The following is a 27475-nucleotide window of genomic DNA, read 5'->3' as shown; positions in this document are numbered from 1 at the left end:
TTGCTCCTCAATTGTGATTCAATTACACGAACAGCAGGTATAATTAATGGCAATTATAGATGGCCAGAAATGAGTGTTGCCATGACGGCAGATTGCTGCTTGAATCCGTCGATCGTTAATGGACGAGCAGATGATTAATTTGGAACCATTAAAGTGAATATCCGAACCGGTGTCGTGTGTCGGTGCATACAAGTAACGAATCATGTCTATCCATGAAGGTCTGGCAAGGCATATTCAAATTTGGCAAGACGGATTAAGTCGCAGTGTCTGCGACCGTTCAGTGAGCAGCATCGACGAGCATGAGCTCTAGGCGTGGTTTGAACGTGTCCAAACGGCACAGAAAAGGACAGTTGTGGTAAGGCGGGGTCGGTTGGATCCAAAGGCCATCAGTATTCGCTGGCGGATAGTTTTTGCTCACAAGAAAAGCACCGAGAATGTGGGGAAAAGGTAGATGGCAGGGAGAGAGCTAATGACACCCAAATAAAACGAGCCACACATGCTGGTGCGGCCGACCTTGAAATTCTTTGCCAAAACTTGCCGCCAATGAAATGGGCGCACCAAACCGGCGAGGGCCAAATAAACCTGCGAGATGTGAGCTAACAACGTGACACTAATCTGCATGCCCACAACCAACCTGCACCCAACAACGATCACAGCCCCAACACACTATCTTGTAAAACCATAAGCTGGTGTTTGACATTCATTGGAAACGCATTGAAGAAATGTACAAAAAATGCATTAAACCAACTTCCAATCGCGCACAGACAATCATATTTCTTTGGTCGTGTGAAAAGTGGCTTATTTTCAACCCTCGCTATCCTCTGACTATTTTTGCTGGCAAGAGTGTTAATTTCAGAGGCAAATAGCGACTGCTTTTCTGAAATCTCTTTGAGGTAACAACACGATAATCAATCAAAGTATGCCCCGGTGCATATCCGGCACATTTTAGTTGCAGTATGATGCTCTAAAACGGCTGCCATTCGTGACGAGCCACTGACTACTGTCGAAAACTGTTGTAGTTTTATGCGTGGGGACAAAATGTAAGATTAGGTGTTTTATTCGCTGCCGGTCTGTGAGAAGTCTTTTGGTCATTGTATGCCGAACGACCGATTTATTTTCGATTGTCCTTTCGCTGTACACGTTTCAGTATAGCCTTATAATGCACTAAAAACTGAGTCATGAGTTGGTTCTTGGTCACAGGCTTTGTACTACCACGGCACACGGTTCACATTGGGGCCAGAAAGAAGGGAGGAGTGTCCCGCAAAACACTTATATCGAGACCGTGAATGTCGTTTTATGTATGAAATAGAAACCGTAGTAAGCGATGTACTTTTTACCTGACAAATGTGTCACTTCATACCGATTGCTGTTATCGGCGTTGTACTGCGCTCGTGGAGCGACAGCGTTTACGACAGCAATTTCAATTGTTTCGTTGGGGTCACACCAGGAAAATAGAAACGAAGGAAGGGTAAAATAGTACACCTCCCTGCTTTGCATTGAATGTTGCTTTTGCAAAGATCACCCGCCCACGTGCCATTTAATTCCTTCTCCGTGTGTTAATGGTGTGAATTTGTTATGTCCTCATGGTCTGGTGCTCGTCATTATCATCGAGAAAACTCTTTACGCAACGGATTAGATAGCATAAGTCGCGCGTATCCTCGCCGTCGTGACCTTGTCAATGAATAATGTGAGTTTAATTATGATCTGTTCTTAATTCGAAGAATGCATGTCCTTGAAAGTGTTTCCTAGCAGATGTGTGTTTTAGAGTGAGCGAACTGGAACAAGCAAGTGGCCGCAAGGAAAAGGTGTACGTTTAGTTGAATGTAGCGCATTTGGCTGTCGTGTAATTAGGCCTTAAGTTGTGTGCGCACGGTGACCAGCCAGTCTGTGTATCGTGACCGAGAGTGTCGCTAGTCGCCAAAAACAACCGCAGCCGCCGTCCGTAGCGAGCGGCGAACCGGCGTGAGGATGAGACCGGGAAGCCTTAAAGATCCCGAAATAGCGGAACTATTCAACAAACATGATCCGGAAAAGATATTTGAAGATCTGCGCGAGATCGGTCACGGCTCGTTTGGTGCCGTGTACTACGCAAAATGCAACCTCTCGCAGGAGATCGTCGCCATCAAAAAGATGTCCTACATGGGCAAGCAGAGCATGGAGAAGTGGCAAGACATCCTGAAGGAGATTCGCTTCCTGCGTCAGCTGAACCATCCGAACACGATCGAATATAAGGGGTGCTATCTGCACGAGAACACGGCATGGCTGGTGATGGAGTACTGTGTCGGTTCCGCTTCGGACATCATCGAGGTGCACAAACGTCCGCTGAAAGAGGACGAAATTTCCGCCATCTGCGACGGTGTCCTGCGCGGTTTGAGCTACCTGCACGGGCTCGGACGGATTCATCGGTAAGTCGATCGGTCGATGGCCGACATTGTTCAAGCAATTTACACTGGGTTTTTGGTCGTGTCTCTCTTGCAGCGATATCAAAGCCGGCAACATTCTTCTAACCGAGCAGGGCATTGTGAAGCTGGCCGATTTCGGTAGCGCCGCGATTAAGTGTCCGGCCAACAGCTTCGTTGGCACACCGTACTGGATGGCGCCAGAGGTGATCCTTGCCATGGACGAGGGTCAGTACGATGGTAAGGTGGACGTGTGGTCACTCGGCATCACTTGCATCGAGCTGGCGGAACGGAAGCCACCGTACTTCAATATGAACGCCATGTCGGCACTGTACCACATCGCCCAGAATGATGCACCGTCACTGCAGGCCCAGGAGTGGTCGGATATGTTTCGTAACTTCGTCGACTTTTGCCTCCAGAAATCCCCAATCGATCGGCCAACGTCCACGCAGTTACTGAAGCATACTTTCATGACACGGATACGATCTCCGGCGGTTTTGATTGATTTGATCGCGAGGTAAGAAGCAACGATGGCCGGGTTTTGAAGATGATTCTCACGACTTTTTTTTTGGGGGTGCCTTTCCAACACACTGTATCGTAGAACGAAGGCTGCAGTACGCGAGTTGGATAATCTGAACTATCGAAAGATGAAGAAAATCCTGATGGTGGACTGCGAGACGGGAAGCAACATGGGCGATGCCGAGGACACGCCGGACGAGCAAATAGGTGGTGACAGCAGTAAGAGCAATAGCATCACCTCCGAGCACTCGCTACCGTCGGTCGACCAGCAAGTTCCGCTTCATGCCGGTGCGAGTGGCCTGGGGCTTGTCCGAAATTCGTCCCGATCGCGGCCCGCTCTGCCCTCGTCGATGCACAACAACAACTCGTCGGGAAGTGTGAGAGACAGTATGCTGTCGAACGTGATGCTGGGTGGCGTCGTTGGAAGCGGAGGATCCGGCGGAAGTGGCATTATGATGGCCGGAAGTAGCAGCGGAATGGGGACAAGTAGCGGGCAGGGTGGCAGTGGCGGTGCTAGCAGCGGCGGATCCGGCGGTCTTGGCGCTGGCAGTCAAAACAGCAGTGCCAACATGGTCTACCAGCAACCGCACAATTCCTCCTCCAGTCCGGTCGGTGGTTCGTCGCATCATCATCCCCACAATCACAATCACGTACCGCAAGGAGTGTCGAACGCCGTCGCCGATCATGGTGCCAACAACTTTGCCACGATCCGTACCACAAGCATCGTGACGAAGCAACAAAAGGAACACATGCAGGTAAGCATCGAATATTTCGAGAAGCGCGGCTGGCCGTCGTCTCTCCAGTGTCGGTCGGTTGCGGACCCTTGTTGATGATGAGTTTGGCCTTTCGTCAAGGAGGAAATGCACGAGCAAATGTCCGGCTACAAGCGCATGCGGCGTGAGCATCAAGCCGCGCTGGTGAAGCTGGAGGAAAAGTGCAAGGTGGAGATGGAACAGCACAAGACGGCCCTGGACAAGGAATACGATTTGTTGTTGCACAATTTCACGCGAGAGTTGGACAAGCAATCGGTAAGCAACGAACAAACACAGGAGGAAAGCGAAGAGGAATGGCGCAACACTTATGCTAAAATCTGCTTCGGTTTTCGTAGGCAAAGCACCAGCAGGAAATTGTGCGACGGGTGAAGCAAAACGATGGAGCGGAGAAGAAGCTACACAAGGAAATATCGACCCGACAGGAGGGCGATCGGAAGGCGTTCGAGATACATCGAAAGAAAGAGTACAAGGCCAACAAGGAGCGATGGAAACGAGAGCTGTCGATGGACGATACGACACCCAAACGGCAGCGCGATGCAACTTTGCAGTGCGTATTAAATTGGGTTTCGAAATCACTGATCCACCGATCACTAATTTGGAACGGAACATCAACTATTTGCAGGACGCAGAAGGATAACCTAAAACAAGCGGAAGCACAGGAGGAACAGCGGCTGCTGCGGGTACAGAAGAACTATATCGAACTGGAGATGCGTAAGTTCCGCAGGAAAAAGATGGTGCTGTTGCAAGAGCTTGAAAATCAGCTTTTACGAGACGTAAGTTCCCATCGAAAAGTGCAACACAGGAAAATGGGAAATAGGAACTAATAAGTACACCGTTTGCAGGAGCTCAGCAAGAAGCAACAGCAGTTGGAGCAAGCCCACGGCATGCTGATAAAACACCACGAAAAAACGCAAGATCTCGAGTATCGCCAACAGAAAAGTGTCCATGCCCTGCGGGAAGAGCAGGTCCGTTGTTCTCTGAATTTCTACACCCTTCGGTAGAGATTCGTTTTCTTTTCGACTAAATTGTGATGGAATGGCGTACGTCGTTTTGGTTTTCATTTACAGATTTCGAAGCAACACGAGAGTGAGTTGCGAAACCAGAAGGAGTACATGGACAGGGCCGAGCGAGACCTGCTGCGAAGACATGCACTCGAATTAAAACAGCAACCAAAGAGCCTGAAGGTACAAAGTGACATCGATGTTGTATGTCAGGACAGTCTTTTCATTTCATTCTCTTCTTCTCACTTGCAACAGCAAAAAGAACTCCAGATTCGGAAACAGTTCCGTGAGACGTGTAAAACACAAACGATCCAGTATAAGGCCCTGAAGCGACAGATACTGCAGACGACACCGAGGGACGAACAAAAGGCTGTGATAAAGCAACTGAAGGAAGAGCAACATCGGAAGTTAACATTACTAGGTGATCAGGTAAGCGCAACGCAACCAACAAGCGTTGGTTTGATCCCGCATCGGTAGTGGATAAAATTCCCGCATTACATTTGTACGCCTCTCCGTTCGCTAGTATGAACAAAGTATTGCCGACATGCTACAGAAGCAAAGCCTTCGTTTGGATGAAAGCCAGGAAGTGGAGTGTCATCAGCTGCGCGATCGATTACAGTACGAGCTAGACATTCTGACTGCATACCAGAGTAAGAACCGAATGCAGGCGCAGGCACAACGCGATCGCGAACGGAAGGAGCTGGAGGATCGCGTCAGCGTTCGACGAGCACTGCTGGAGAGTAAGGTAAGTTTTATTCGCGACAACTACGAAGGGGGCCTTTCTGTAATTTCAATGTAAACGTGTGTTTAACCTCAGATGGAAACCGAGCTGCAGCAGTTCAATCAAGAACGGGCTGAAAGAATTCGCCAGCTCAAAGAGAAGCATGACAAGCAGCTTGAGGCATTCGATGAAGAATCTGCCCGCATGGGATTCAGGTAGGATGCCTGTAATTAGATCAACGATCAACTTCTGCTCAACGAACGATTTTCGTCTTTCTAGTGCTCTAGCTTTGGCGGAAGCATCGAAAGAGACATATCCGGATGAGGAGGGTAGCCTGTCCGGTTCGATGTTGAGCTTAGCGCACAGCAACAGTTCCACCAGCTTCCCAGCCGGTTCCCTATAGCATAAGTCATCTTGCAGCAGATGGATGACAATATCGAGTCAACATTCGATGTAAGCAAAACCATGGAGTTTGCACGTAGAGGTCGTGACGCTAGACGTTAACTGGCTAATGACAACAGCAACGGTGTACGGAGTGAAGCGGAACATAACATTTGACGAATGGCGTCTTGATCGACTATAGCAGCACGGAGAAAACGCGCACGGAGCGGAACACAGCAATGCATATTATTTGCGACCACAGGCAGAACACAGCTCTGTGGCTCAAAGGCAAGGGGACGAAAGCCAGAAGACTGATCATCATCTTCGGACAGCGGGAGCCAAAAAGGGACAAATAAAAATGGGCAGTTTAGGGTGGTCGGCGGCAATGGAGCGATGCCGAGGGGGCAAGGCAATGGCCGCCGAGGATATCGCGATCGAGAAATGTAATCGTGTATTTTGTGTATTGTTCCGTTCTATGTTACCATGCGCTCTAAACCAGCACCACATATTCGGTTTCAGCTTTAATAATTGTACGTTAGGACAAGACAGGGGCGGAACGTTTTGCATATATACTTTTATACATATACTTTTACATGCTACGTTTTTATTGCACCGGATCGTCCCGCTGTTGTACTCGGCTCCGCTGGTTTTCTCACCATCAAAACTATGTCGCGGATCGCTTATTTCGGATTCGGAAAAACCCCGAGGGGTCGGGCATTAACGTAGTTGGGATGCGAATCTGATCGAAAAGACAAACTCCGGTTAGGCTTTCGTTACACACATACACCCTTTCGGGAGTATTTCATACCCTCATCTTTCGCGTTTTTTTTTGTAATGCTATCGAAAACACACACAGTACAGGTGGTCTAGTCATCGTCTTCGTCATATTATACGCCTACTTCGAACAGCGAGAGAGAAAATTAAAAGAAAACCACCAGAACGCAAAAGGGATATTTTGATACAAAATACTCAACCATTAAAGGAAGACTTCACTCGCGGTCCTGAACGAGTTTGGGGTTAGTGCCACAAAAGTTTGTACTACGACCGTGAGGGGTTTGTCACTCTTGTCTCGTGGAAAGTGTTTCTTATTATCATTTCCCATTTTAACCCTATCTGCGTTCTCGCTCACCGGAAGTGGTTCGAAGTGGAGCAAAAAGGGTTCCTCAAACGAGTGCTCTCTTCCTGCTTTTGGGGAAGGCTTAGTGTCCAAAAGTTAAGGACTAAAAATACAATTTTGTATTGGTTGACATGTGTTTTATGGATTCGCCCGAACGAGCTGAGCCTATTTTCCACCCAAAAAGGAAGAAAACCAAAACAAGAAACACTCGCACTGGGGCTAATTAACAGGAGGAAAGATTATTTTGTTTTATCATTTAGCGTACCATTGTACTGCCGTCTGTCGGCCGCATCGTAGGTAGAAAATGGGAAAGTATATAACCATTTGGGGTGTCAAAATTTGTGCCGAAAAATGTTCATTCGTTATGTGCAGACACACACTTTTGGAAGATATTATTTCATTGTCTCATTTCACTAATTATTTTATTTAAAAAAAGTTTATCCTTTTTCTATCACGCACCGTTCGTGTATCCATTTAGTTCCGTATGCGTTAAGTTTATCGTTTGAACCGTAGATAAAACCATATATCGATATTAACTGAGAGAGATTGTCGTTGATCTGCTGCCGATAAGACGTTTTGCGGTGGCGTTCGGGTGGAAGCGAGTGATTTTCCCGAAAGGAAAGGAAGGAATTGTTTAGCAAGCAGTGTTGTGCAGTTCCGCCGGCCGGTTAATGCGCTTCGGTTCGTCGCGCAACGATAGCAGTCGGAGAAACAGGCACGACGGGGGACGGTTAGAATAGTTAAAAGAAAAGATAGGAACATTGCGTAGCAGCGTCTAGCGAAGAAGTTAGTTTAAAAAAAGAAGAGTGTAATGGAAAAGCGGAACTGAAAATCGGGCCCCTTGCTTTAGAGTGTACAGAGCGTGGTGCATTTAGACGATCACCGGAAAACCGTAATAAAATTAGTTTTTAATTCTAACTCCTACAAACGGCCACAGCAGCAGTCTGCAGCCTTTGCAAGAACAAAATAAAAATAAAACGATACAACTGATTGGGGAGGGTTGACACAGTAAAGCGTAAAAGAAACCCCGTAGCCGATGAAAAGCCAATAACAACGTAAAAACATAAACTATGCGTGTGAGAATCCTATAGACAATAGATAAGCAAATAAAGGAAGGACGATGGGAGCATGATGAAGCAGGCTTAGCACTTTTAACGAGAGGCTCGTACACATGTGGACGAATGCAACGAGAGATACCGGCATGTTTCAGGAGAACTCTTTCTAATCAACGAATTTTCTGAATCGCCAGTTCTCTCAAAACAGTATCTTCACCTCGGTTTCTTCACTCTTCTTAAAGCACGAACAACAGATACACTACTCAATACACCTTTTGCAACACTTGTCGCACTCGTTGCCCCGTAATCGTGAGCGATCTGGAAATGTCTGAAAAACGTTTGAACGAGAAAAAAATTAATATTCCAGCAACTGATAGACAAGACAAGCTTAAGACAATGATGACAAATAAAACTCCCAAATCAGAAACCCTTTTCCAAACGAATTTGGACCAGCTTTTACAACGAGCGATGCAAAAAGCGAGATAATCCAAGCTAATTCCCGTATTGTTACACAACATAGAAAACAACAATTTTATACAGTTTTAAAATATTATCGAATCAAGCGCGCGATACACGCGAGAACATCACTAATTCGTTTACAGAGATAAAACGTTACTAAGAAAGTTGGAGCAATAATGAACAGCATGAAACAAAGCAGCAATGGGCGCGCCACACTTTTCCTATGAATACGTGATGCGCCACGCGAACAAGTGTGTAGTTGGAATTGACATGAGCCGAGCACACTGGAACAAGAAATTCCATCAAAAAGCTTTAGTCCATTTTATAAGACCAATAAAAGGAGCAATTATGATCAGCATGATTGCAGTCAACGAATCAAAATAAGCGGGCAGTTAGTAAGGCGCAAAAGAAAGTAAGCAAAAGCAAAACATAAAATGCAAACTCGCGAAAAGCGGAGCAATGAAGAACATTAGCATCGGATCTAGCGATTAATGGCATTAAAACAGTCCTACACTGTCTCGTGCATGATGCGCGTTCGGTGACGAAAGCAAAAATATTCACATAAACCCTGCACGGGCATCGCGAAGCGATTGTGGTGAGCTTTTCACTTCAACCGTGGATCGAGCCGAAACGATGAGTTTGGACTTTATGCGTAATAAACAAAGTGCGAGGCGGCATTTTGTTGAAGTAACAAAAATCTATAAACAATTGAAATAAGTAACACAATAATCACATTTATTCTGCTAGTGCCGTGAACCGGAAGCGTTATTTATCCCCTAATAATCAAAGTCTCCAAAGGCTGCAAAAAAACATGCCGCGAAGAATGTAAAAGGTTTTTGGACACATCAACTGCACCAAATGCCCGCTGCCGAGAATGGCGCTAGAATGCTATCTGCTACTGCGGGGAGGACATTTGTAGAATGTCAGTTTCTTCACGACAAGCCTCAAAAGAATATGAATATGAAAAACGTGACGTATTTGAAAGCAACAAGCCTATCAGTTAGGAGCAGAAAGCAAAGCCGCAGGCGCACGCGATAGCTAACTAGTAGCCACCATTTAACGTTAAATAAATAAATAAACGCCGAAAAAGAAAAGCCGAAGATATACGCTTGAAAACATTACAACAATAACAATCCTAACACGCTAATGAGAACAACCAAATGCGCGAACAAACAAAATCAAATATAACACGGTGTAGTAAGGCTACATCATATAAACGACACTTGTTCGAAGTCAAAGTCGCACTCTTACCGCATATTAGTAGAGTAAAGATGGAGCAAATCATGTGCTTTACGCCACGCGGTAAACGTACACATCCCGATTACACTTTCTTCATTGGCGCACCGATGCACGCACGAACCCTTAAATGCAATCATTCGCTCAGGATGATCTCTGCCCGAAGATGTGTAATCTTAAAACCTATGACGGTAAACTTAAAATCACAAAAGCATGCCGAACAAAACCTAAAACTGGCCCTTACATAAATGTTAGTAAAATACGATCGCAAGTGGAGCCAATGCGAACGGGATCTGGGAGTCCACGGTGATCTTGGGTGGATCGAGTAAAGTGTTAAGTAGGATCGGAAGGAAGGAGAGAATGTTAGGACAACCAATTAATCTTTACTAATGCATTCGCTGTTCGTTTGACACCTACTAAGCAACGCACCAGTAAAAGGGTGAACTCGAAAGTAGGAAACCGTGCTTGCAAATATCATTTGCAAACGATCTTTTAGAACTGCGGAACAGGCGGAGAGCACATGTTTGTCGGAGCCGCGAGTAAAAGTCAGCCAAGCGGAGCAGCGGAGAAGGATATAGCAATGAGATGAACAAATGAATAGTGGAGCGAAATTACTCTTGACTAACGAATTAGAATATTCCTTTTGTATATATTATCAAATCAAATATGTGAATAAACGAAGCCCATGAGATTGGATGATGAATTCTGATGGATAAAATCACACTTTGTAGCTTTCTTTCTGGCATCCGAACCCGGCAAAAGAAAAATCGCATTCAGTTAAGTTTGTGTTTCTTTTATTACAGTTCATCACATCCGCCTCGAAAAAAAGAAACGTAGAAAGCAAACTGTGTAGCACAGCACCCGATTCAGAACTAAGCATAATTTGCGCTACGCTATCTCTCAAGCCGGTTGTCGCTTTCGAGATTTGCCTTTCGTTGTGTGAAATGTACGAAATGTAAGAAGAAGCTTCCAAATACCACGGTTAGGGAAAATCGCTGCAGCGACATCCACCGGAAAAATGCATGCAATTTGGGACACAGCATCAGGACATTCTAACATAAAAATGCTACATAATCCCCAAAGTTCGTGGATTAGGAGTAAAAAGCATTCGGGGCGATTAATTGACACACACGCATCACACACTTTAGCCGCCGTAGATGGGGTGGTTCTCTGCCGCACCATTGTCACCCGTGTGTGACCGTCTCTCTACTGGGTTGGAGAGAACTCCGTTGGCGCCAGAATGCGGCAGTGCATTTCTCGAATCAGTGGCACAGTATACGCAACGCACTCATCCCATCCCGGCGATCGCCAGGCCGATTCGCGCGTCTCCTTTCGACCCTGTAGATCCTTGTAGCCTACAAAGAGCCGCGTGGGGGGAAACATCTGTTCATTATTTAAACCCAAAGTGAAGTAGGTATGTGCGCTCATGTCTTACACCATATGTGATGCACATTGTAAAGGCGTCCAATCTGTGAGAAGTATCCAGCGAACGCTTCATTGTTGTTCTGCCGATAGTTAATGGCCCGTGCCCAGTTGTTGCCCCACTCAATCATTGTGCCCGGCTTCAGCCGGTACGAACGAATTTCGTAAATGTTTTTCCCCTCCCGTAGCTTTAGCTGTGGCCAGTAGCTGAATGCCAGCAGATATTGCAGGTGGCGCGAACGCAAGAATGTGCCCCGTTCCTGCATCAGCTGGACGTATGACTGTGGGTGGGAAAGCATTTTAAAAGGTTTACTTTTAATTGGATTTCATGATTTCACCGCCAAACACGTAGATAAAGAGAACCAATTTGACCTGATCGCTGGTTAGCTCGAGTTTCGCTTGGTCCACCATCTCGAAGCCACCGGTGTAGCGCCACAGGTGCAGACATTGATCCAGATCGCCAACTTCCACGTTCCACGAGCCGATTAGCTCCATCGACAGGTTTTCCTTCGATTGCACGATCTGGACCGTGTTTTTACTGTGGAAAACCAAAACAATCACGTCACTATCGCGCCGGTACCGATTGTAGCGTCGTCGCGTGTGAGGCTAATGATAACGAGTATCAGCCGCAACCGTTGATCATTTTTTTTTCACACCGTCTGGGCCACTAATCTACTCTAATCGAATCGGTGAAACTTGCTACAACTTTGCTGACCAAATGTACTTACTAATTTTCCAGATACTTTCCGACCGAATCAGGTCGAATGTTGTGTGTGTGCAGTTCGTAGATATCGAATTTATCGCTAAGCATCCGACTGTGCGACTCCTTGGTCGGTTCAATTTTCCGCACCAGCAGTTTGCTGAGCCAGGACGATTCCGAGCCATCCCGGTTAAGCGTTCCACTCGTCGATAGTGTCCTTCACCGGTGGCACAGCGGTCAAAAGTTATTGGAGCGAGCGTTGCGTTCGCCATGGCCAATTGTAGCAGGCAAACGCATTCCATGAAAGAACAACAAAACAAACAAAAGCGATCGCGGATTACGTGGGCACGTATTACGCATTTTCAAGGCCTTGACCGTGCTTGGATTTCGGTAGCTCCGCAACAGGATAACATAAGACGATAGTTACCTAAAGGGTTGCTGTAGCAACAGTAGTCGACCGCAGCAGCGTAGCGAGGATGCGAGAGACATTTTTATTTTGGTTTGTTTCCCTACGTTTCGGGCTTTTGCCACCTTACTACTATTATGCTTCCGTTCCGCGCACTCTCTCCTGCTTCGGTCAAGGTTCGAACGAGGCCGGATAAGAACTTCTTTTGCGAACTTTGTCCCGCTGAGAAGGGATATACGTGCACGCGCAACGGCAGAATGAGAACGACGGTTTCTAGTTATGATCAGTCGAGGTAGTGAAGTTAAATGGAATAACGAAAAGGGAAAAAATCAGCGTCCACCCTCCGATCCTCACGGGTCAGGCCAATCAAACACAGTACGGTCCGTGGGCGGCCGGTTCGACAGCGCAGCGAGAGATTACGATGATGTTGTGTGTACACCGAAGGGTTTGGGGGTCTCTTTCAACCACCGGCTTTAGAAACCTTTCCTGCGAATGACTCCAAACGGTTCCTATGCTTTGCATAGTTATGAATTGGCGGCGGCGGCGATCTTATATGAACATTTTTGGACCAGTGTTAGCCGTTGTTTGGAAGCTCACAATGGTTTGGAACTGGTTTGCCGGTGTAGCCGAAAGGGAATGTTTCACGCACCAAGTTTCAAGATGACAGCACTTGTGTCCTACAAAAAAAAAGGTAAACAAACACACCACCCTTTTCAACAATTACCGGCACGAGGAGCACTATTTAGTGTGGTTCTCGAAAAATGTTAAAACTAACGCGATTATCGTTCGTATTTCGGGCCCACTTTTCCACACAACTACGACAAGTTGCGGCATCGAATGGTCCAGTTCCGGTGGTAACGTGTAAACGGCAACAGTTTAATCTGTATCAGAACGATGTACCTGCGAAACCGGAGCGGCTTAAATTCGGTACCATACCACTCGCTTCCGATGGCTGGCGGCACAGGATGTCGAATGGCGACTATTTCATCATCCACCCGGCCCAGACAGCCCACGAAGCGTACGGTTTGAGTGAACGAACTTTCCAACAGCTTGGAATGTGCGACACGTTAGTGGACAACCTGAAACAGCAGCACATTTTCTCCCCAACACACTACCAGGCGGAAGGTATACAGGCGGTGTTTAACGGCGGCCACATGTTGCTGGCGGCTGAAACAGGCTGTGGTAAAACCTACACCTACCTCTTGCCGGTGATCGAGCAGATGCTCCGAAGAAAGCTTCTCGAGAAGGAGCGTGAGTTTAACTCACCCATCATGTTAATAATTACACCGGGACGGGAACTGGCGCAACAGATTGGTCGGGTGGCAGAGCAGCTAGGCGAAGGCCTGAACGTTAAAGTGCGGGTAGTGCTCGGTGGTCGTACGAAGCAACAAATGTTAAATCCATCGTTCGAAGACATCGACATTTTGGTGGCGAGCTTCGGCGCAATCAGTAAGCTGGTAACGAGCGGCATCTATCGCATGGAGGCAGTCCGGTTCGTGGTTTTAGACGAGGCCGATACGTTGCTCGACGACAGCTTCAATGAGAAACTGCTACACTTAATGCGAAGGTTTCCCTTTCACAAAAACCACCTACAGGACCTGGGTGAGCACATTCAAGGCACTCAGTTGATACTGGCCGCGGCAACGATGCCGTCGAACATGGACGAACTATTGTCCAAGTTGGTAGATAAAGCGACGATCGAACAGGTTACCAGTCCGAATCTGCACCGTTTGATGGGGCACGTGACGCAACGGTTTATGCGGGTGCGAAAAATGGATCGTCCCCAAATCCTGCTCGATCTGGTGCAACGGGATGCGAAGCGCAACGTGCCGACAATCATTTTCAGCAACAAAACACCTGCCTGCGACTTTGTGTCACTGTTTCTCAACGACCATGGCTGCCGGTGTGTGAATCTGAATGGCGACATGATGCTGAAACTGCGCTTAGGTCAGTTCGAAAAATTCCAGCAGGCGGAGGTGAACGTCCTGTCGACGACGGATGTCGCCAGTCGTGGTTTAAACACGATCCGAGCGGCGCACGTAATAAACTTCGATTTCCCGCTCTACACGGCCGACTATATTCATCGTGTCGGACGAATCGGACGGATTGGCAGCCGGAGCGACTGTCTGGTAACGAATTTAATCACAAGCCAGGCGGAGATACTGGCCGTTCAACGGCTGGAGCACTCGGCGCGGACCACGAATGTGTTGGGGAATGTTGATGCAAACGTGAAGGGCATCATTCGGAGAACCATAGCAAAACATCATCCGCCAGGAGATCCCAATTTAAAAGCGTAGACTCCAACAATAAATCGCACTTACAGCAACACTTTTAAAATGTTTACTGGTATGAGTTCATCCGAAAACGATCTTGTTTTGTCCATAGTTCTTTTAAGCTTCCGTTACAACCCTGCAACGTTGGACAAACGTCAAGGCAGCGTGCGCTACGAAGTAAACAAACCGTGCTGTAACAATCGGCCTGAAAGACGGACGAAGATTTAACTCGTGCGCGCGGATCCGACTGTGGTGCCTGGCGACACGGGATTCGGAAATCGTAAGACCATGGCCACTTTGTTGCCCAAGCCGGTCGACCCGGAGCAGGCAGCTAAACAGAATGATCCAGCGAAGGTGCAAGGAGTGTTCTTTCCCGGGTCCGATCTGGACGAAGTGGCAAAACATTTCATCGGCAACAACCACCGGTAAGTCCAAGAACATGTGAATGGACGCAGTGGTTTATCGTGTGGTTTCCACCCCCTTAGGTTTCGTGAAAACATAATCATACCGAAACTATACGGCTCGGTGCAGATTAAAACCAATGAAGAAAAGCTCGTGGAGGCAGCCTTCGAGAGCTGCGCCTTCAAATCGCTGATGAGCTGCGTGCTCGGGTACGGTTTGGGTGCCGCTATCGGACTTTTCAGCTCCTCTGTAAATCCCAACATTACCGATACACTAGCGACCGAAAAGCAGCAAACGGCGAAGGAAATCTTTCGGGAAATGCGCCAAGCGACACACTCGTACGGTAAAAACTTTGCCGTCATTGGAGCCGTGTTTGCCGCGGTAGAGTGCGTCATTGAATCGGTAAGTAGTGGAACTTTGTCCATACTTTACCTTTTTATCAAAATGCGATACCAACTTTGGAACATTCTTTTTCTTTTTGCTGAATACAGAAACGAGGAGTTTCGGATTGGAAAAACGGAACCTACGCTGGTGGAGTGACGGGTGGCTTAATTGGTTTGCGAGGTAAGAAGGAGCGGAGCGTAAATAAAATTACATTTGCTGACCCATGTCCCGGTTTTGTTGTTCGCAGCCGGTGTTAAAGCGGGAATTGTGGGTGCTGCCGGATTTGCTGCATTCTCCACCGTGATAGACTACTACATGCGCCATCGATGAACGTTCGCTAGATTAGGACACCTACCTAGCGCTAGTACCGAATAGCTTCGTATCGTTATTAAAACTAAAGTAATGTTTAAAAAATGCACAATTTTTTGTCATTGTGTTCGTTGAGAAACATCAATATAGGATATCAAAAGCTACTCAGCTTTTCCGACGCTTTTCACTCCATCGGCCACCCAGTGAAAGCCTCTGTGAGCGCCACGCCACTCAGATCGCTCGCTGGAGGACGACACTCTCGCTTTCTCTTCGGTGTTCCGTGTGTTCAGCTGCGTAGATGAAAAATTTTCCTCGTCGGGTATGGTTCGTGGTTTGTGCACGGGTCAGCTAACAGCAGAAAACCGAAAAACAGCTGCAGCTGTTTAAAATACAGCACCACCGAGGAAATAGTTTTCAATAAAAGTGCTTATGCAGCAGTGAAAAGTGGGTTTCCATCGTTTGCGCTCCATTCCATAGCTACCGCTTGTAGGCAACGCTTGTGGGCTGTGGCATGTAAGTGTCCTTGATTTTGGGAGCATGAAAAACCATGCCCGTTAAGCATACTTAGGGCGTATGAAGAAGCAGGTTAGTGACGCTGCCGCTGGGTGAAAGCCCAAAAAGTCCTGCGGAGCCAAGACCGTATGGTTTCGTAGTTGCCGTAAAAGCGCGTAGTAACATTGCGCGATAATAAAAAAGGCATAGGACTTATCGGAGCACACCCAGCCCCACTGTGCAACCGCAGATTGTGGCCAATGAGCGAAAAAAGAAAAAAGCCATCTGGCGAAGGTGAAGTTCACACGGGCTGCTCAGCAGCACGTAGTAAATAGCTCAACATAAACATCAATGTGTGCGTGCAAAGGCGAATGTGTAGTGAAAGCAGCTTCTAATCAAACTAAATAGTGCAAAAGACGAATATATTCGTCTGACAAAGATGCTACAGTAGGCGAGTGTCCTCGTAATACAGTATCGGTACATTTAGAATAAAATTCGCCATTTCCTCCGTATGGTGGATACTGTTTCCGGTTGCCGTTCCGTGTGTTACCATAAGGTGCACACCTATTAGCTGAAAAGAGCGGCGCAAGGCCGTCAACCCAACCGTTTGGGAAAACACACAGACAAAAAACCAAAATGTTTCCAGAAATAAATCCCCCTAGGAAAATGTCCTTCCAAGCAGGTATGGTATGCTTTAGTCTTTTCTTTTCCACGATTCGTTCACTTAATCGATGTTGTTACTCGCTGCACCGACAACTCTGTTCGCTGCTTACAATTACCTACCCTTTCAATATGTTGACCATCGTTGCCCATTATTTGTGTTGTCATTTGCTTAAGCTTTTTATCGCTTTTTTGTGTTTTGTGCTAAAGAGATGTGTTTGCGCTAGTGTAGCTAAGTAAAGGGTAAACAATAGGAGGGAAATTAAATAACACACTTTACCGCACACCAGCAAGCCTAGTTGGTTAATTTTCCGCACCGATACGTGTGCTCAATAACACACCAACACACAGGCGAATGCTTGTGGGCTAATGTGGGTTCACTGAGCACACGTGAAAACAGAGGACCAGGACATTTTCCAACGTCCCACATGTTGAATGCAAAACTAGCGCTTGGCGTTGTGTGAGTAGTGTGTTTGTGTGTTTGTGTGTGTCAATTAGCAAACAGTTGACCGGGGCCGGGTGAGCGAGTGTGGTACGAGAGAAAAACGAGGGAAAACAGCAGGCGGCCGTCAAGGATTTACTCACTCGCACACACTCGCGGCTTCTCTGTTCCGCGGCAGCCACAGCCTGTTTTGTTTACTGCCACAGCTTTCCAAGCAGCTGTTCTTCTACGGCTACCCCCCACACGCTCTGAGGGCTAGCGCTTTATCAGCAACGGAAAACAAACTTGCTTGCTCTACACGATTTTCCTATCGGGCGCCACACAGGATGGGATGGGCATGTTTGTTCGTGTGAGTGTGTGATTCAATACGTTTGTGGAGTGGATACTTTTACTACATTAATTAAATGGTAATGCGCTGTTTTTTTGCACACAGTTCATAGCGCAAACAGCGTATGGAATGGCTCTGTCGCAAGGATGTTAAAGTACAATCGAAAACGTGCTAGGACCCAACCTAAAAGAAATACACGATTATGTAAATTGTATAACAATTTAACTACATTTGATCCCGTTTTACACAATTTTCTTCGATTAGTCTGAATTTGAGAAACGAATAATTTAAAAAAAAATATTGTCAATACAAGGAACCGCAAGAAAATTACCGCACAGGGGAGCATTTTGAGAGAAATAGAGAGAAAGCGAGGAATCTTAACAACCTCTCTCAATGCCGTTGCCCATCGCAGCAGCCGGAGGCAGTGAAAACTAAAGGGTGGTGAGAGCCTACGGTGAGTTCTCCGAAAGCACAAACACCGAACGGTTGCGATAATCAAATCAAACTTAGTGTGCCACATCCGGTCAGTGAATGGTCAGTGAAGTGTAACGAATAGATGATTGCATAGTACACACTCTCTTACCACTTCGCAACGTCCGCCTAGGAGGATTTTATGATTGAATTAAGGTTTTTTGCACGTTTGTTAATTTTGGCTACGGTGTTGAAGAACCGGCTACCAGGCACCTCCATCGAAAGGCAATAGGAACGGATATTGATTTGCTGTTAAGAGAATTTTTTGGCTTTGGGTTTGTCTCTTAGTTCAGTTGGTGTTGAGCAAGTTGACGTGCTGTTGCTTAATCTTGCATGGGCTAGGACTACACACTTTATGGTATTTTTGTGGTACGCACTTTGACGATCCTCCCGGCACCTTTTCACTCTAACTTTCGGGCACGTATTACGAATGGCAGTACCATGTCGTAAATAATATGCACCAATGTAAAATTTCGAACGCACTTTCGTAATATCACTCCTTCGATCACTCGATCGTAAACACTCTTCTGTAGTTTTAGTAATAAAATATTGTTTTACGTGTAATGTTTAGTTTGCGTTCGTCCATTTGTCTTTAATTTACCATGTGCTTGGGGGACGGGTTTACATCTGCTATATCGTGCTCATTTATGCTTGAAAATATCAGTGTGTTCAGTAAATGTCTTAGATTTCTCATTCTCATGTGGTGTTGGACCTGATTGTATTTGTGAATTGTATTGATCGTACACACATTTGGTTCCATTTCTCAAAACTACGTTGCATTCAATACATCCTCCGAAATACACGAACATACGAAAAAAAAACACACGGCCTAAATTTGGCTTTCCATTCCTCTTGATCCCGTGACCCGTGCCCGTGCGATCCTCACGTAATCTAGAACCGGTCGATTTTAAAGAAAGGCTCATAGCGTCGGTGAAGAAAGAGGTGAAACAGGTGATGGAGGAAGCCGTTACCAAGAAATACATACACGAAGAGTCCTGCTCGGTGACGGCCCTATGCGCTGCGGTCGAGGCCTGCCTCAGCCAGGGCTTGCGGCGACGGGCTCTCGGTCTGTTCAAAACATCGTCCACCACAGCTCTGCTGCACAAGGTGGCCAAGGTGAGTACCGGAAGAACCACGAACTCCTGTCCCACAACTCCACTCTGTCTAGCTCTCCCACCAAGCTTCTCAGGGAATCACACACTCTGACCTCCCCGAGATATGCTGTTGCTTAGAGGAACATTACATGTGTTCGGTTCCGTTAATTTTACGTTCCCATTTCTGTACATGGTTATTGGTTAAACGTAGCATCTGTTGAACGTTCCTTCCTAGCAGTACACCATTACACAGTAAGACAAAACAAATCAAGCGCAGATGTCGCAATAGTAAGATCATCTGCGCCAAGTGCAAGTGCGCAATGTAGTGGCGCGCGCTTACTAGAGGGCCGTACGCTTTTTGTCCCCCGTGTACCTCTCCTTCCACATCCCGAGGAACGGCATCGAAAATGTAAGCCAAATTCGAATCGACTATTGTTTAACCGTAGCGTGCTGCAGTTTCGTTGGTATCAGTTGATGAGCCGTTGGTTTGTGTGAACGAGTAAATTCGAACCAGTATCAGTATTGCGCTTTCAGTCGTTTTGCGTTTCACCGCGTTTTGCGTTTCACCGTATGCTCAGCCGCTTCTAATTCGGTACAGCAGGACCTAGCGTTGATCTTTGCCAAAGTTTCTGCGTGCACTTTTATGCTTCGTTTTTGTTTTTTGTTTACAATTGTTGTGTGTTTTGCTCTAGAGTGCTGTGCTCTATGCTGCGTTTTCTTTTGTTTTCCGTAGTTTGGCCGGCGAACTGTGATAGGCATTTTAAGCGATACAGTATACATTTCCAAATTACTCCAAAAGGCATTTCGGGCGAGCTGCAAATTATTGTAAAAAAAAACCATGTACCATAGTGTAATGAAAACTCGACGGTTCGAAACGTGTAGTTGCTATAGCTGCATACCAACATTAGAGAACCCGTTTCATCTGTTTGCGGTGTGAGTTCGAAAGGGCAGCTGATGCAACGTGCCATCTTGTTCTTTTTTTGCTACCATCGATCCACAGCACTGTCCCGAGGCGGCGTGCATCAGTAAGAAGGTGCAAGACATCGAGAACAGCGATCCGAACAAACGGTCGTCATCGAGCAGCGACAGTACACACAAACCACCGATACTCAAGAAGAGTAGCAGCAACTCCGTATCCACTACAACGCCACCGCAATCACCGCCCGTTGTTAAGTGTGTACTGTGCAGTGTGAGGTACGTTTGCTTGAACCCCTTACTGAGTGACTGTTCCTTCCCCATGGCTCGCCTCTGGTAGGTACCTCTGGATACGGTTGGCCCTGTACGAGAAGAAGCTTTCGCGCATCATCGACCATCTGGTGACGAACGCGACACGCTACTACGAGCGAGATTCTCTGGTCGCCGACTCGGATTACGGGTCCATACTGAGCTCCCTGCTCGTGGGACCGTGCGCCTTGGACTACTCACGTGCCAAAACTGCCGACCACTTCTGGACCGATCCTCCGGCTGACGAACTGGTGTGTCTTACACTCGTTTGCATATCGTTCGGACACTATGCTAACACGCTACACTTCACTAGGTTCAGCGGCATCGGATTAGCTCGAGTAACCCGACGCCACCGGCCTACAGAAGACCAATGTTGAACTTTAAGCGCAGCCTCCATACGAGCTCCGAGGAAGGCAGCATCGCGTCGTTCAAGTCGAACAGCTTGGCGTCAGCCTCGAAGGACTACGTGGAGTCGTTGCACCAGAACTCGCGTGCCACGCTACTGTACGGGAAGAACAATGTGCTCGTGCTTCCGGTACGGTACTTAGTCTTAGCTAACGGTGGTGTCTGCTGTATAACTGGCTGTGTGTGGCTTTCTCTGTTTCTGCTCTACTACAGAAGGACGTGAGTGAGCCGATGCCCGGTTACTTAAGCCTTCACCAGACGGTACAGTCGCTAACGATCAAGTGGACACCCAATCAACTGATGAACGGCTACACCGAGTCGGAGTGCATCGACAAGAGTTCGTACTGGTCGTACGCCCTGAACGTCAACGTGGATGAGATCGTGTACGTCCACTGTCACCAGGCGCGCGGCGGAGACACCGGAGGGACAATCATACTGGTCGGCCAGGACGGCGTCCAGCGGCCTCCCATTCACTTTCCCGAGGGCGGCCACATGGCAGCGTTTCTAAGCTGCCTGGAAACAGGTACGATTCTTGCGCAAAACCTTTGGACTATTGTGGATTGATTCGCAATACGTTGCATCCGCGAGCAGGCCTGTTACCGCATGGGCAACTGGACCCACCGCTGTGGTCGCAGCGCGGCATTGGACGTATCTTCCCATGGCCACAAAAGTCAAGGCGTCGGCCACTGCCATCGTTGTTGGAAACGAACGATGAGCTGCCCATCGACTACGTGTTCCGTGTCGTCAACAAAGGCAACACCGACGAGTTCTGTAAGTTCCTGCGGTACCAGGGGTGATCATCACACATTTTTCTCACCATGTCGCAACCGCATTCTATCCATTCAGTGGCCACACACTCGATTCTGGAGCTTGGCCGCACAAGCCCTCGCTACCGGGCCCAGCTGAGTAGCTGTTCCACCAACGAGAGCAGCGACTGTTCTAGCAAAAGTCTCTCGATCGATGCCATGTCAATCGACAGCCCGAATGTGAGTGTTTGCCGTCCCCGGGCACTACCTTGCGGAAAGTTGTTTATCTTATCGCACTGATTTCAGCCGCAGTCGAATCAGTCAACCAGCATCGCCCTGGTTTGCTCCACGATGAAGCGGCAAATCATTTCGCGGGCTTTTTACGGCTGGCTCGCTTACTGCCGGCACCTGTCCACCGTGCGAACGCATCTGTCAGGGCTTGTGAACGGGCGCATAACGCCGGAATCTGGAGCCGAGGACGGTTTGACACGGGCCCGGTGGGAAACACTGCACGACGCAACCGGTGTCGTCGGTGACGATCAGGAGGTGTACCGGTTGGTTTACTACGGTGGCGTCGATCACGAGATCCGCAAGGAGGTGTGGCCGTACCTGCTCGGCCACTACACCTTCGGCAGCACGCCGGAGGAGCGGGCCGAGCTGGACGAAACCACCAAGCACTACTACGAGACAACCATGAGCGAGTGGTTAGCGGTTGAGGCGATCGTACGCCAGCGGGACAAGGAGAAGACCGCCGTCGCCGTGGCCAAGCTCAGCTCCGGCAGTGGTAGCATCGAGAACAAGAGCAAAACCCTCGATCCAGAACCGGGTGACGCGGAGGACGAGGAGGAAGAGATGGAGAACGAAGTGTTTGAAGAGAATGGCTTCTCCGACATGTCCGAGCCTGAGGTGGAAGGCGAAGACAAGGAGCAAGCGGAAGCAAAAAGTGCCAAGGAGGGCTTCACACTGCCCGTGATTCGGCAAAACAGCGGTACGGCCGATGGTGCCGCAGCCGCCGAGGACGGCAAAGAGAACGGTCAACCGGAGCCGGATCCGGAGCCGGACCAGGACGAGGAGGAAGACTTTGACAGCAACAAAAGCTCACCATCGGACTCTTCGTACGCGACGGTTGGGAACGATTTCATCGACGTGGCGGAAATCATTTCACCGATGCACGAGGATGCTAACGGCGAACAGCTGGCGGTGGAGCGCATGCAAGAGGGTGACGACGACGATGGCGGTCAATCGGAAGATCCAATCGAGGAGGATGGGCTGGATGCAGAAGTGCCAGGATCACCGAAAACCCCCGAACAACCACGCGCCGTGATCGTGACCGACGCTTCGATCGACGTGTCGATGCTGCAGGGTGACGGTAGGGAGCTGAACAACAACAACACACTGTCGACACTGGCAGAAGAAGCGTCAGGCCATCAACCGGCGTTGGACTCCCTACAAGAACCAAAGTCCGCCTGCGTGTCCCCGGCAAGCTCCAACGGGGGGATCTACAGTGTAAGTAAGCTAGGCGAAGATGCCAGCGTCAGCCACGTGGACTACGTGGACACCATTTACCATCGTTTCTCTTCCTGGCAGAGTGAACTGTTGGAGTCGTTCGGGTTAAACCTACATCGCATCGAGAAGGACGTTCAGCGGTGCGATCGAAATTATTGGTACTTTGCGAACGAAAATCTGGACAAACTGCGGAACGTTATCTGCACGTAAGTGTCGCAGGTATATCCTTCGTGCGGTGGGAGAAACTTTGCAGAATTCCGCAATTTCAGATACGTTTGGGAGCATCTTGATGTCGGCTATATGCAGGGTATGTGTGACCTGGTAGCTCCGCTGCTGGTGATTTTCGATGATGAATCCCTAAGCTACGGGTGCTTCTGCCGGTTCATGGAGCGCATGATCGAAAACTTTCCAAACGGTGGCGCCATGGATATGCACTTTGCCAACATGAGGTTCGTAGCGCGACACTAAAGAAACGGTGGCCACACATCGCTATGGACAATCCTTCTCCTTGCAGATCGTTAATACAAATTTTGGACTCGGAAATGTACGACCTCATGCACGCGCACGGCGACTATACGCACTTTTACTTCTGCTACCGGTGGTTCCTGCTCGACTTCAAACGCGAGCTAATCTACGCCGATATCTTCTCGGTGTGGGAAGTCATCTGGGCAGCAAAGCACGTGGCGTCCGCCCACTTTGTGCTGTTTCTGGCGCTGGCACTGCTGGAAACGTACCGTGATATCATTCTGTCCAACAGCATGGATTTTACGGACATTATTAAATTCTTCAACGGTAATGTGTCCGGCATCGGTCCCGTGCCCACCCGAACCACCCACGGTAATCGATTCTCTTTTGCCGTTTTAGAAATGGCCGAAAGGCACAACACACCATCCGTGCTGAAGCTGGCCCGCAGCTTGGTGTTGCAGCTGCAAACGATTATCGAGAATAAGTAGACCTTCGGAACCACCGGAAACCCGTTGACCGGGCACCGATTTCAAGGGCATCCTTTTTGTGTAATTTGATCATCCACGGCAAGTGCTGTCAAAACAAATCATCAACAAACGTACAATTGAACTTGATACAGCGAAAACCTAAGAATATCGCACTAAGTATACAATGAAAAGAAGGAAGTATGCATTGCCATGGCAACACACAGCGAACAAGAACCCGATACTCCATCAGAATGATGCTGGGTAGACATGCCTCACTTTATATCTTTTTGTTACGGTTTTTTGGCGGAGCTCTTTCGCAATGTCTACGGTGTGTTCCGTGCAATATGCTTAGTCCTCGATCTGTAACCTGTGTCTACTGTTGTTGTGTGCTTTCCGTTATTGTTGTACTCTGGTGGTCGGAGGCTTTCGGTTCGTTACTAGTACCGCCCGTGAAGAGTTTTAGATAAAGTGTCATTCCTGCAGTGTGCAGGCGCTAAACTCCCATCCCATCGGCCCACCGGTGCTGACTGTAGTATTCCATTTTGTAACTGTTAATGATGTTGTTAGCGAACAAATGTGGATGTTGTTAGCAAACAAATGTGGAAGGTTAAATTGTAGACGATAGTGGACATTAGCGTCACCCGGAAATACTTCCACCAACGCCACCAGCAAATTTATGTGTCCTTCACACTGACTGTGCTAGGACCGGATGGCCACCGTAACCATCGCAAAGATCTCATAAAATGAGTGACTATATATAGCAAAAAAAGGACACAAAGGCAAAAACTACAAAACGTATACACATTATATTCCACAGCATAACCTCAGTGACAAAATGTTCAAAGTTTATAGACCGCTAACCCATTGAGACGAAAACGAAGCTAGTTATCCATTGTAGCGTAACACGTAAATGCAAACCTTCTTCCTTCCTTTGCTTGACCAAGAGGCAATTGGGGTTCCACTAGGTCATTCCTATCTGGCTTTCTGTTTTAGTCCCATCGATGTCTATATTACGTAGCAAACCGAAATGAATCGCAAAATTGATGCCGACTCACTCACCAGTCGTAATGGAGTAAAGTATCACAGTTTTACACAACAAATCACACAACAATATCCAAATGCAATCAAATCTTATGATGAATCACTACAAAAAGAAGAAAATAGTGAAAGAGTTCTGCCTATATTTAAGATGCAGTTCACAGTACTATGACCGTAAACCCGGTACGTTTTGCTACATCGTTATCACTTCGCATGCTTTCACCAGTGTCTTGCTTTGGTTGAGTGTTTTAAATGGGTTGTCTGTTGAAACCGGTCTCTCGAAATTGACTTCCAGTGAGTTGTTGTTCAATACTGTTGTTTGGAAGTGATTTAAAAAGATTTCAAAGATCAGCTTAATTTACTTACACTTTAAAACTCGTATTATTGGCCGGACATACACTACACCTTCTGGTGCATTTTACACGAAACCTAATCAATTGAACGGTATCTTCCAGTACATGCATCCATCATCGATACATTGGCAGGGCCTAAACGGTGCACGTTGTGCCGTTGCAATCAGTAGTGTACACTTGGTAAAGAATTCAAGTTTCCCCGAAACCTGTTATCACAGAGAAAAAACCACAACCTAAACCTAGATTGACCGTGTTACTGTGTGCCCGTAAGACAGCGGGCCAAATATAATCAATGAATGAAATAAACCTTTCCACAAAAATCTAGTCTGAAAGAAAATAATCATGAAAATTGTTTAGGAGTAACTCAAAATTGACCATTCCGGCAATGACATTTGAATGTTGAGTGCGTCGGTTCACGTTAACTGCGTACCGTGGGCTAAACGCATTGGAACGGGACCCGGATCTCCGGAAAGCCTCCAAGATGAGAAAGAGAAGCCGGTCGATAGAAGTCTGTACCGTGGCTACGTACCGAGATGTCTCGTTTTAACTGGTGTGACTGCGTGTGAAGTTTTTGGAACAGAAATACAAATCTACGCCTGAGAAGCGAAGGGAAAACGTTGCGGCTGGATGCGATGCTGGCTGGAGGTTGGGTAAACGATTTGAATTAATGTGTAACGGTTTTTACGAACTTTTCAAAGAAAAGCAAACAGAGGCCAGTGTGAAAAAGGAATAGACGCTCGTGAATAAAGGTAGCAAATATTGAGTAAAACTAGATAATTCACAGGTATTATTTCTTTTCCCTTTTCACAATGACACTTTCACGAAGCACGTGTGAACAACGTACATCCCTAAACGGAGGGCTGAGAGCTAATCTCCGGTTGGGAGTTTTTCATGTTGATACACTTTAGCACACCAAACTGCGCACCGCACCGGCTATCGATCAGTGCTGGTTGGCTTTTGGCTTCCGGAAGTACGTGCGCACATAGAAATCTCCAAACAGGATCAGCATAAACACGTTCTGTATGCCAGCGAACCACATCACGGGCCGCGGGTAGTTGCAATCCGCACCGAGAACGACGGGACGCAGGAAATGGAACACCAGATAGGCGAACTGACCCAGCTGCAGCAGTGTTACGTAACGTTTCCAGGTCGCACCGCGCGTCAGGTCCGGCCAGTAGATGGTGAGAAAGTAGTAAAAGTACATGACCGCGTGCACGAACGTATTGAGCAGCCCGAGCACGAAAACGTGTCCACCGGCCAGGTACCGCATGAAGATCGAGGCCGACAGAGCCATCACGGCGTGGTGGTACACATGCAGAAAGGACACATGTGCCTGCTTCTTGCGCAGCACGAAAAACACGGTGTCGGCCAGGTCGAAAATTTTCAGCAGGAAATAAACGTAGCCCAGCCGAAACTCTGCCAACGCCTGCTTGGTGTCGCTCGGGAGGATTGGTTGACAGACGAACGAGTACGAGTGTTCCCGAAGATACTTGAGACCCTGGTGGACAGAAAATGGGGCGTAAGTGTATCAAGCGTTTGCAACATGCCGGACAACATACCAAGGTGAATGCAACGGCATTTGCTGCCACTTGCAGCAGATTGTAGGCGCTCAGCAAACCGCGCATCTCGATCGGTTTCCGGTTGGCCATCAAGTTCGGGCCGAGCTTGAGCACAAAGTATAGGTAGGCTGCGGTGATCATGGGCACCGTCCAAATTGACTGCAGCAACGGCAGGGTTAGCACTCGTTCATCTACGTTTAGGAGTTGATAGGTTGAAACGATTCGGCATGGGCTAGACTATTCCTCCCATGTAATACCTGTTTTGTCAATCACGTAGTGGTGGAATCCATCGTAAATGGTACGCACTACCAAAGCCATGATTGCCAGAAGATACTACCGTGGACACTATTCACTAGCCTTACTTCACCGTGGCACTTCGGGCCAGAGACTGGCATCAAAAGTACCCACGATGGAGGATAGTAGCTCTTGGCGGGCACCACCACATTGATGGGCCAATTAATTAACCATACAGCGAGTACCTGTAGCCAACAAAAAAACCCGAGCGAGTGGTAAACAACCGCGCGTAAATGCGTGAGTAAACGCGGGCGTCCCTGTGGTTTTTGGCGCAAATAACCAGTTCAACCACTCGCGTGTTTTCGGCTGTCAACTCGAGTAAAGTGTTAACGGTTTACGTGTAAAACAAACGAGTGGCCAGTAGTTTCGGGAAT

General features: G+C 47.7%; 6 protein-coding genes across 7 annotated transcripts; 4 read left to right on the top strand and 2 right to left on the bottom strand.

Annotated features, from left to right (window-relative positions):
* Positions 1-1968: 1968 nt before the first annotated feature.
* Positions 1969-6164, top strand: LOC128271435 (serine/threonine-protein kinase Tao). 2 transcript variants are annotated; one of them, XM_053008971.1, is made up of 13 exons: positions 1969-2405; positions 2479-2916; positions 3001-3285; positions 3346-3673; positions 3773-3946; positions 4027-4238; positions 4314-4464; positions 4534-4656; positions 4759-4875; positions 4948-5121; positions 5216-5437; positions 5510-5628; positions 5693-6164. In XM_053008971.1, the coding sequence occupies exons 1-13, from the start codon at positions 1969-1971 to the stop codon at positions 5814-5816; spliced, it is 2904 nt and encodes a 967-aa protein (XP_052864931.1). In that variant the 3' UTR covers positions 5817-6164. The 2 variants fall into 2 exon arrangements, with proteins under 2 accessions (XP_052864931.1, XP_052864930.1); XM_053008970.1 differs by having other exon boundaries at positions 3001-3673.
* Positions 6165-10444: 4280 nt separating this feature from the next.
* Positions 10445-12630, bottom strand: LOC128271976 (protein NipSnap). The gene is made up of 5 exons (XM_053009677.1): positions 12211-12630; positions 11812-12000; positions 11456-11621; positions 11097-11364; positions 10445-11016 (listed from the first exon to the last, which is right to left on the bottom strand). Exons 1-5 carry the CDS (start codon positions 12270-12272, stop codon positions 10868-10870), a joined length of 834 nt encoding a protein of 277 aa, XP_052865637.1. The 5' UTR covers positions 12273-12630; the 3' UTR covers positions 10445-10867.
* Positions 12631-12950: 320 nt separating this feature from the next.
* Positions 12951-14486, top strand: LOC128273382 (probable ATP-dependent RNA helicase DDX28). Its single transcript, XM_053011328.1, has one exon. It carries the CDS (start codon positions 12951-12953, stop codon positions 14484-14486), a length of 1536 nt encoding a protein of 511 aa, XP_052867288.1.
* Positions 14487-14665: 179 nt separating this feature from the next.
* Positions 14666-15949, top strand: LOC128273151 (mitochondrial import inner membrane translocase subunit Tim22). The gene is made up of 4 exons (XM_053011074.1): positions 14666-14887; positions 14948-15266; positions 15356-15428; positions 15496-15949. The coding sequence occupies exons 1-4, from the start codon at positions 14751-14753 to the stop codon at positions 15576-15578; spliced, it is 612 nt and encodes a 203-aa protein (XP_052867034.1). The 5' UTR covers positions 14666-14750; the 3' UTR covers positions 15579-15949.
* Positions 15950-16685: 736 nt separating this feature from the next.
* Positions 16686-25996, top strand: LOC128274778 (small G protein signaling modulator 2-like). Its single transcript, XM_053013083.1, has 13 exons — positions 16686-16731; positions 18846-19066; positions 20045-20217; positions 20300-20519; positions 20582-20803; positions 20887-21196; positions 21265-21444; positions 21520-21659; positions 21726-22925; positions 23007-23131; positions 23195-23374; positions 23440-23717; positions 23790-25996. Exons 1-13 carry the CDS (start codon positions 16686-16688, stop codon positions 23876-23878), a joined length of 3384 nt encoding a protein of 1127 aa, XP_052869043.1. The 3' UTR covers positions 23879-25996.
* Positions 25288-27186, bottom strand: LOC128274779 (elongation of very long chain fatty acids protein AAEL008004-like). Its single transcript, XM_053013084.1, has 3 exons — positions 27065-27186; positions 26808-26998; positions 25288-26746 (listed from the first exon to the last, which is right to left on the bottom strand). The coding sequence occupies exons 1-3, from the start codon at positions 27123-27125 to the stop codon at positions 26189-26191; spliced, it is 810 nt and encodes a 269-aa protein (XP_052869044.1). The 5' UTR covers positions 27126-27186; the 3' UTR covers positions 25288-26188.
* Between the last annotated feature and the right edge of the window lie 289 nt (positions 27187-27475).

Source organism: Anopheles cruzii, chromosome 3, assembly GCF_943734635.1.
Source record: "Anopheles cruzii chromosome 3, idAnoCruzAS_RS32_06, whole genome shotgun sequence".
NCBI lineage: Eukaryota > Metazoa > Arthropoda > Insecta > Diptera > Culicidae > Anopheles > Anopheles cruzii.
This window is presented reverse-complemented; position numbering and strand designations above follow the sequence as displayed.

Bases quoted from the DNA above. Each gene is read 5' to 3' on its own strand.
- LOC128271435 (XM_053008970.1), top strand. From the start codon at position 1,969: ATGAGACCGGGAAGCCTTAAAGATCCCGAAATAGCGGAACTATTCAAC. The intron at 4,239-4,313 runs GTGCGTATTAAA...AACTATTTGCAG, and splicing joins CAGCGCGATGCAACTTTGCA to GACGCAGAAGGATAACCTAA. The intron at 4,657-4,758 runs GTCCGTTGTTCT...TTTCATTTACAG, and splicing joins ATGCCCTGCGGGAAGAGCAG to ATTTCGAAGCAACACGAGAG.
- LOC128274778 (XM_053013083.1), top strand. From the start codon at position 16,686: ATGTTTCCAGAAATAAATCCCCCTAGGAAAATGTCCTTCCAAGCAG. The intron at 20,218-20,299 runs GTGTGTACTGTG...CGCCTCTGGTAG, and splicing joins CAATCACCGCCCGTTGTTAA to GTACCTCTGGATACGGTTGG. The intron at 21,660-21,725 runs GTGAGTGTTTGC...CACTGATTTCAG, and splicing joins TGTCAATCGACAGCCCGAAT to CCGCAGTCGAATCAGTCAAC.
- LOC128273382 (XM_053011328.1), top strand. From the start codon at position 12,951: ATGTTAAAACTAACGCGATTATCGTTCGTATTTCGGGCCCACTTTTCC.
- LOC128274779 (XM_053013084.1), bottom strand. From the start codon at position 27,125: ATGGCTTTGGTAGTGCGTACCATTTACGATGGATTCCACCACTACGTG. The intron at 26,999-27,064 runs GTATTACATGGG...TCCTAAACGTAG, and splicing joins CTACGTGATTGACAAAACAG to ATGAACGAGTGCTAACCCTG. The intron at 26,747-26,807 runs GTATGTTGTCCG...TCTGTCCACCAG, and splicing joins ATGCCGTTGCATTCACCTTG to GGTCTCAAGTATCTTCGGGA.
- LOC128273151 (XM_053011074.1), top strand. From the start codon at position 14,751: ATGGCCACTTTGTTGCCCAAGCCGGTCGACCCGGAGCAGGCAGCTAAA. The intron at 15,267-15,355 runs GTAAGTAGTGGA...TGCTGAATACAG, and splicing joins TAGAGTGCGTCATTGAATCG to AAACGAGGAGTTTCGGATTG. The intron at 15,429-15,495 runs GTAAGAAGGAGC...TGTTGTTCGCAG, and splicing joins TGGCTTAATTGGTTTGCGAG to CCGGTGTTAAAGCGGGAATT.
- LOC128271976 (XM_053009677.1), bottom strand. From the start codon at position 12,272: ATGTCTCTCGCATCCTCGCTACGCTGCTGCGGTCGACTACTGTTGCTA. The intron at 12,001-12,210 runs GTAACTATCGTC...CCACCGGTGAAG, and splicing joins TTGCTACAGCAACCCTTTAG to GACACTATCGACGAGTGGAA. The intron at 11,622-11,811 runs GTAAGTACATTT...GGTTTTCCACAG, and splicing joins GGAAAGTATCTGGAAAATTA to TAAAAACACGGTCCAGATCG.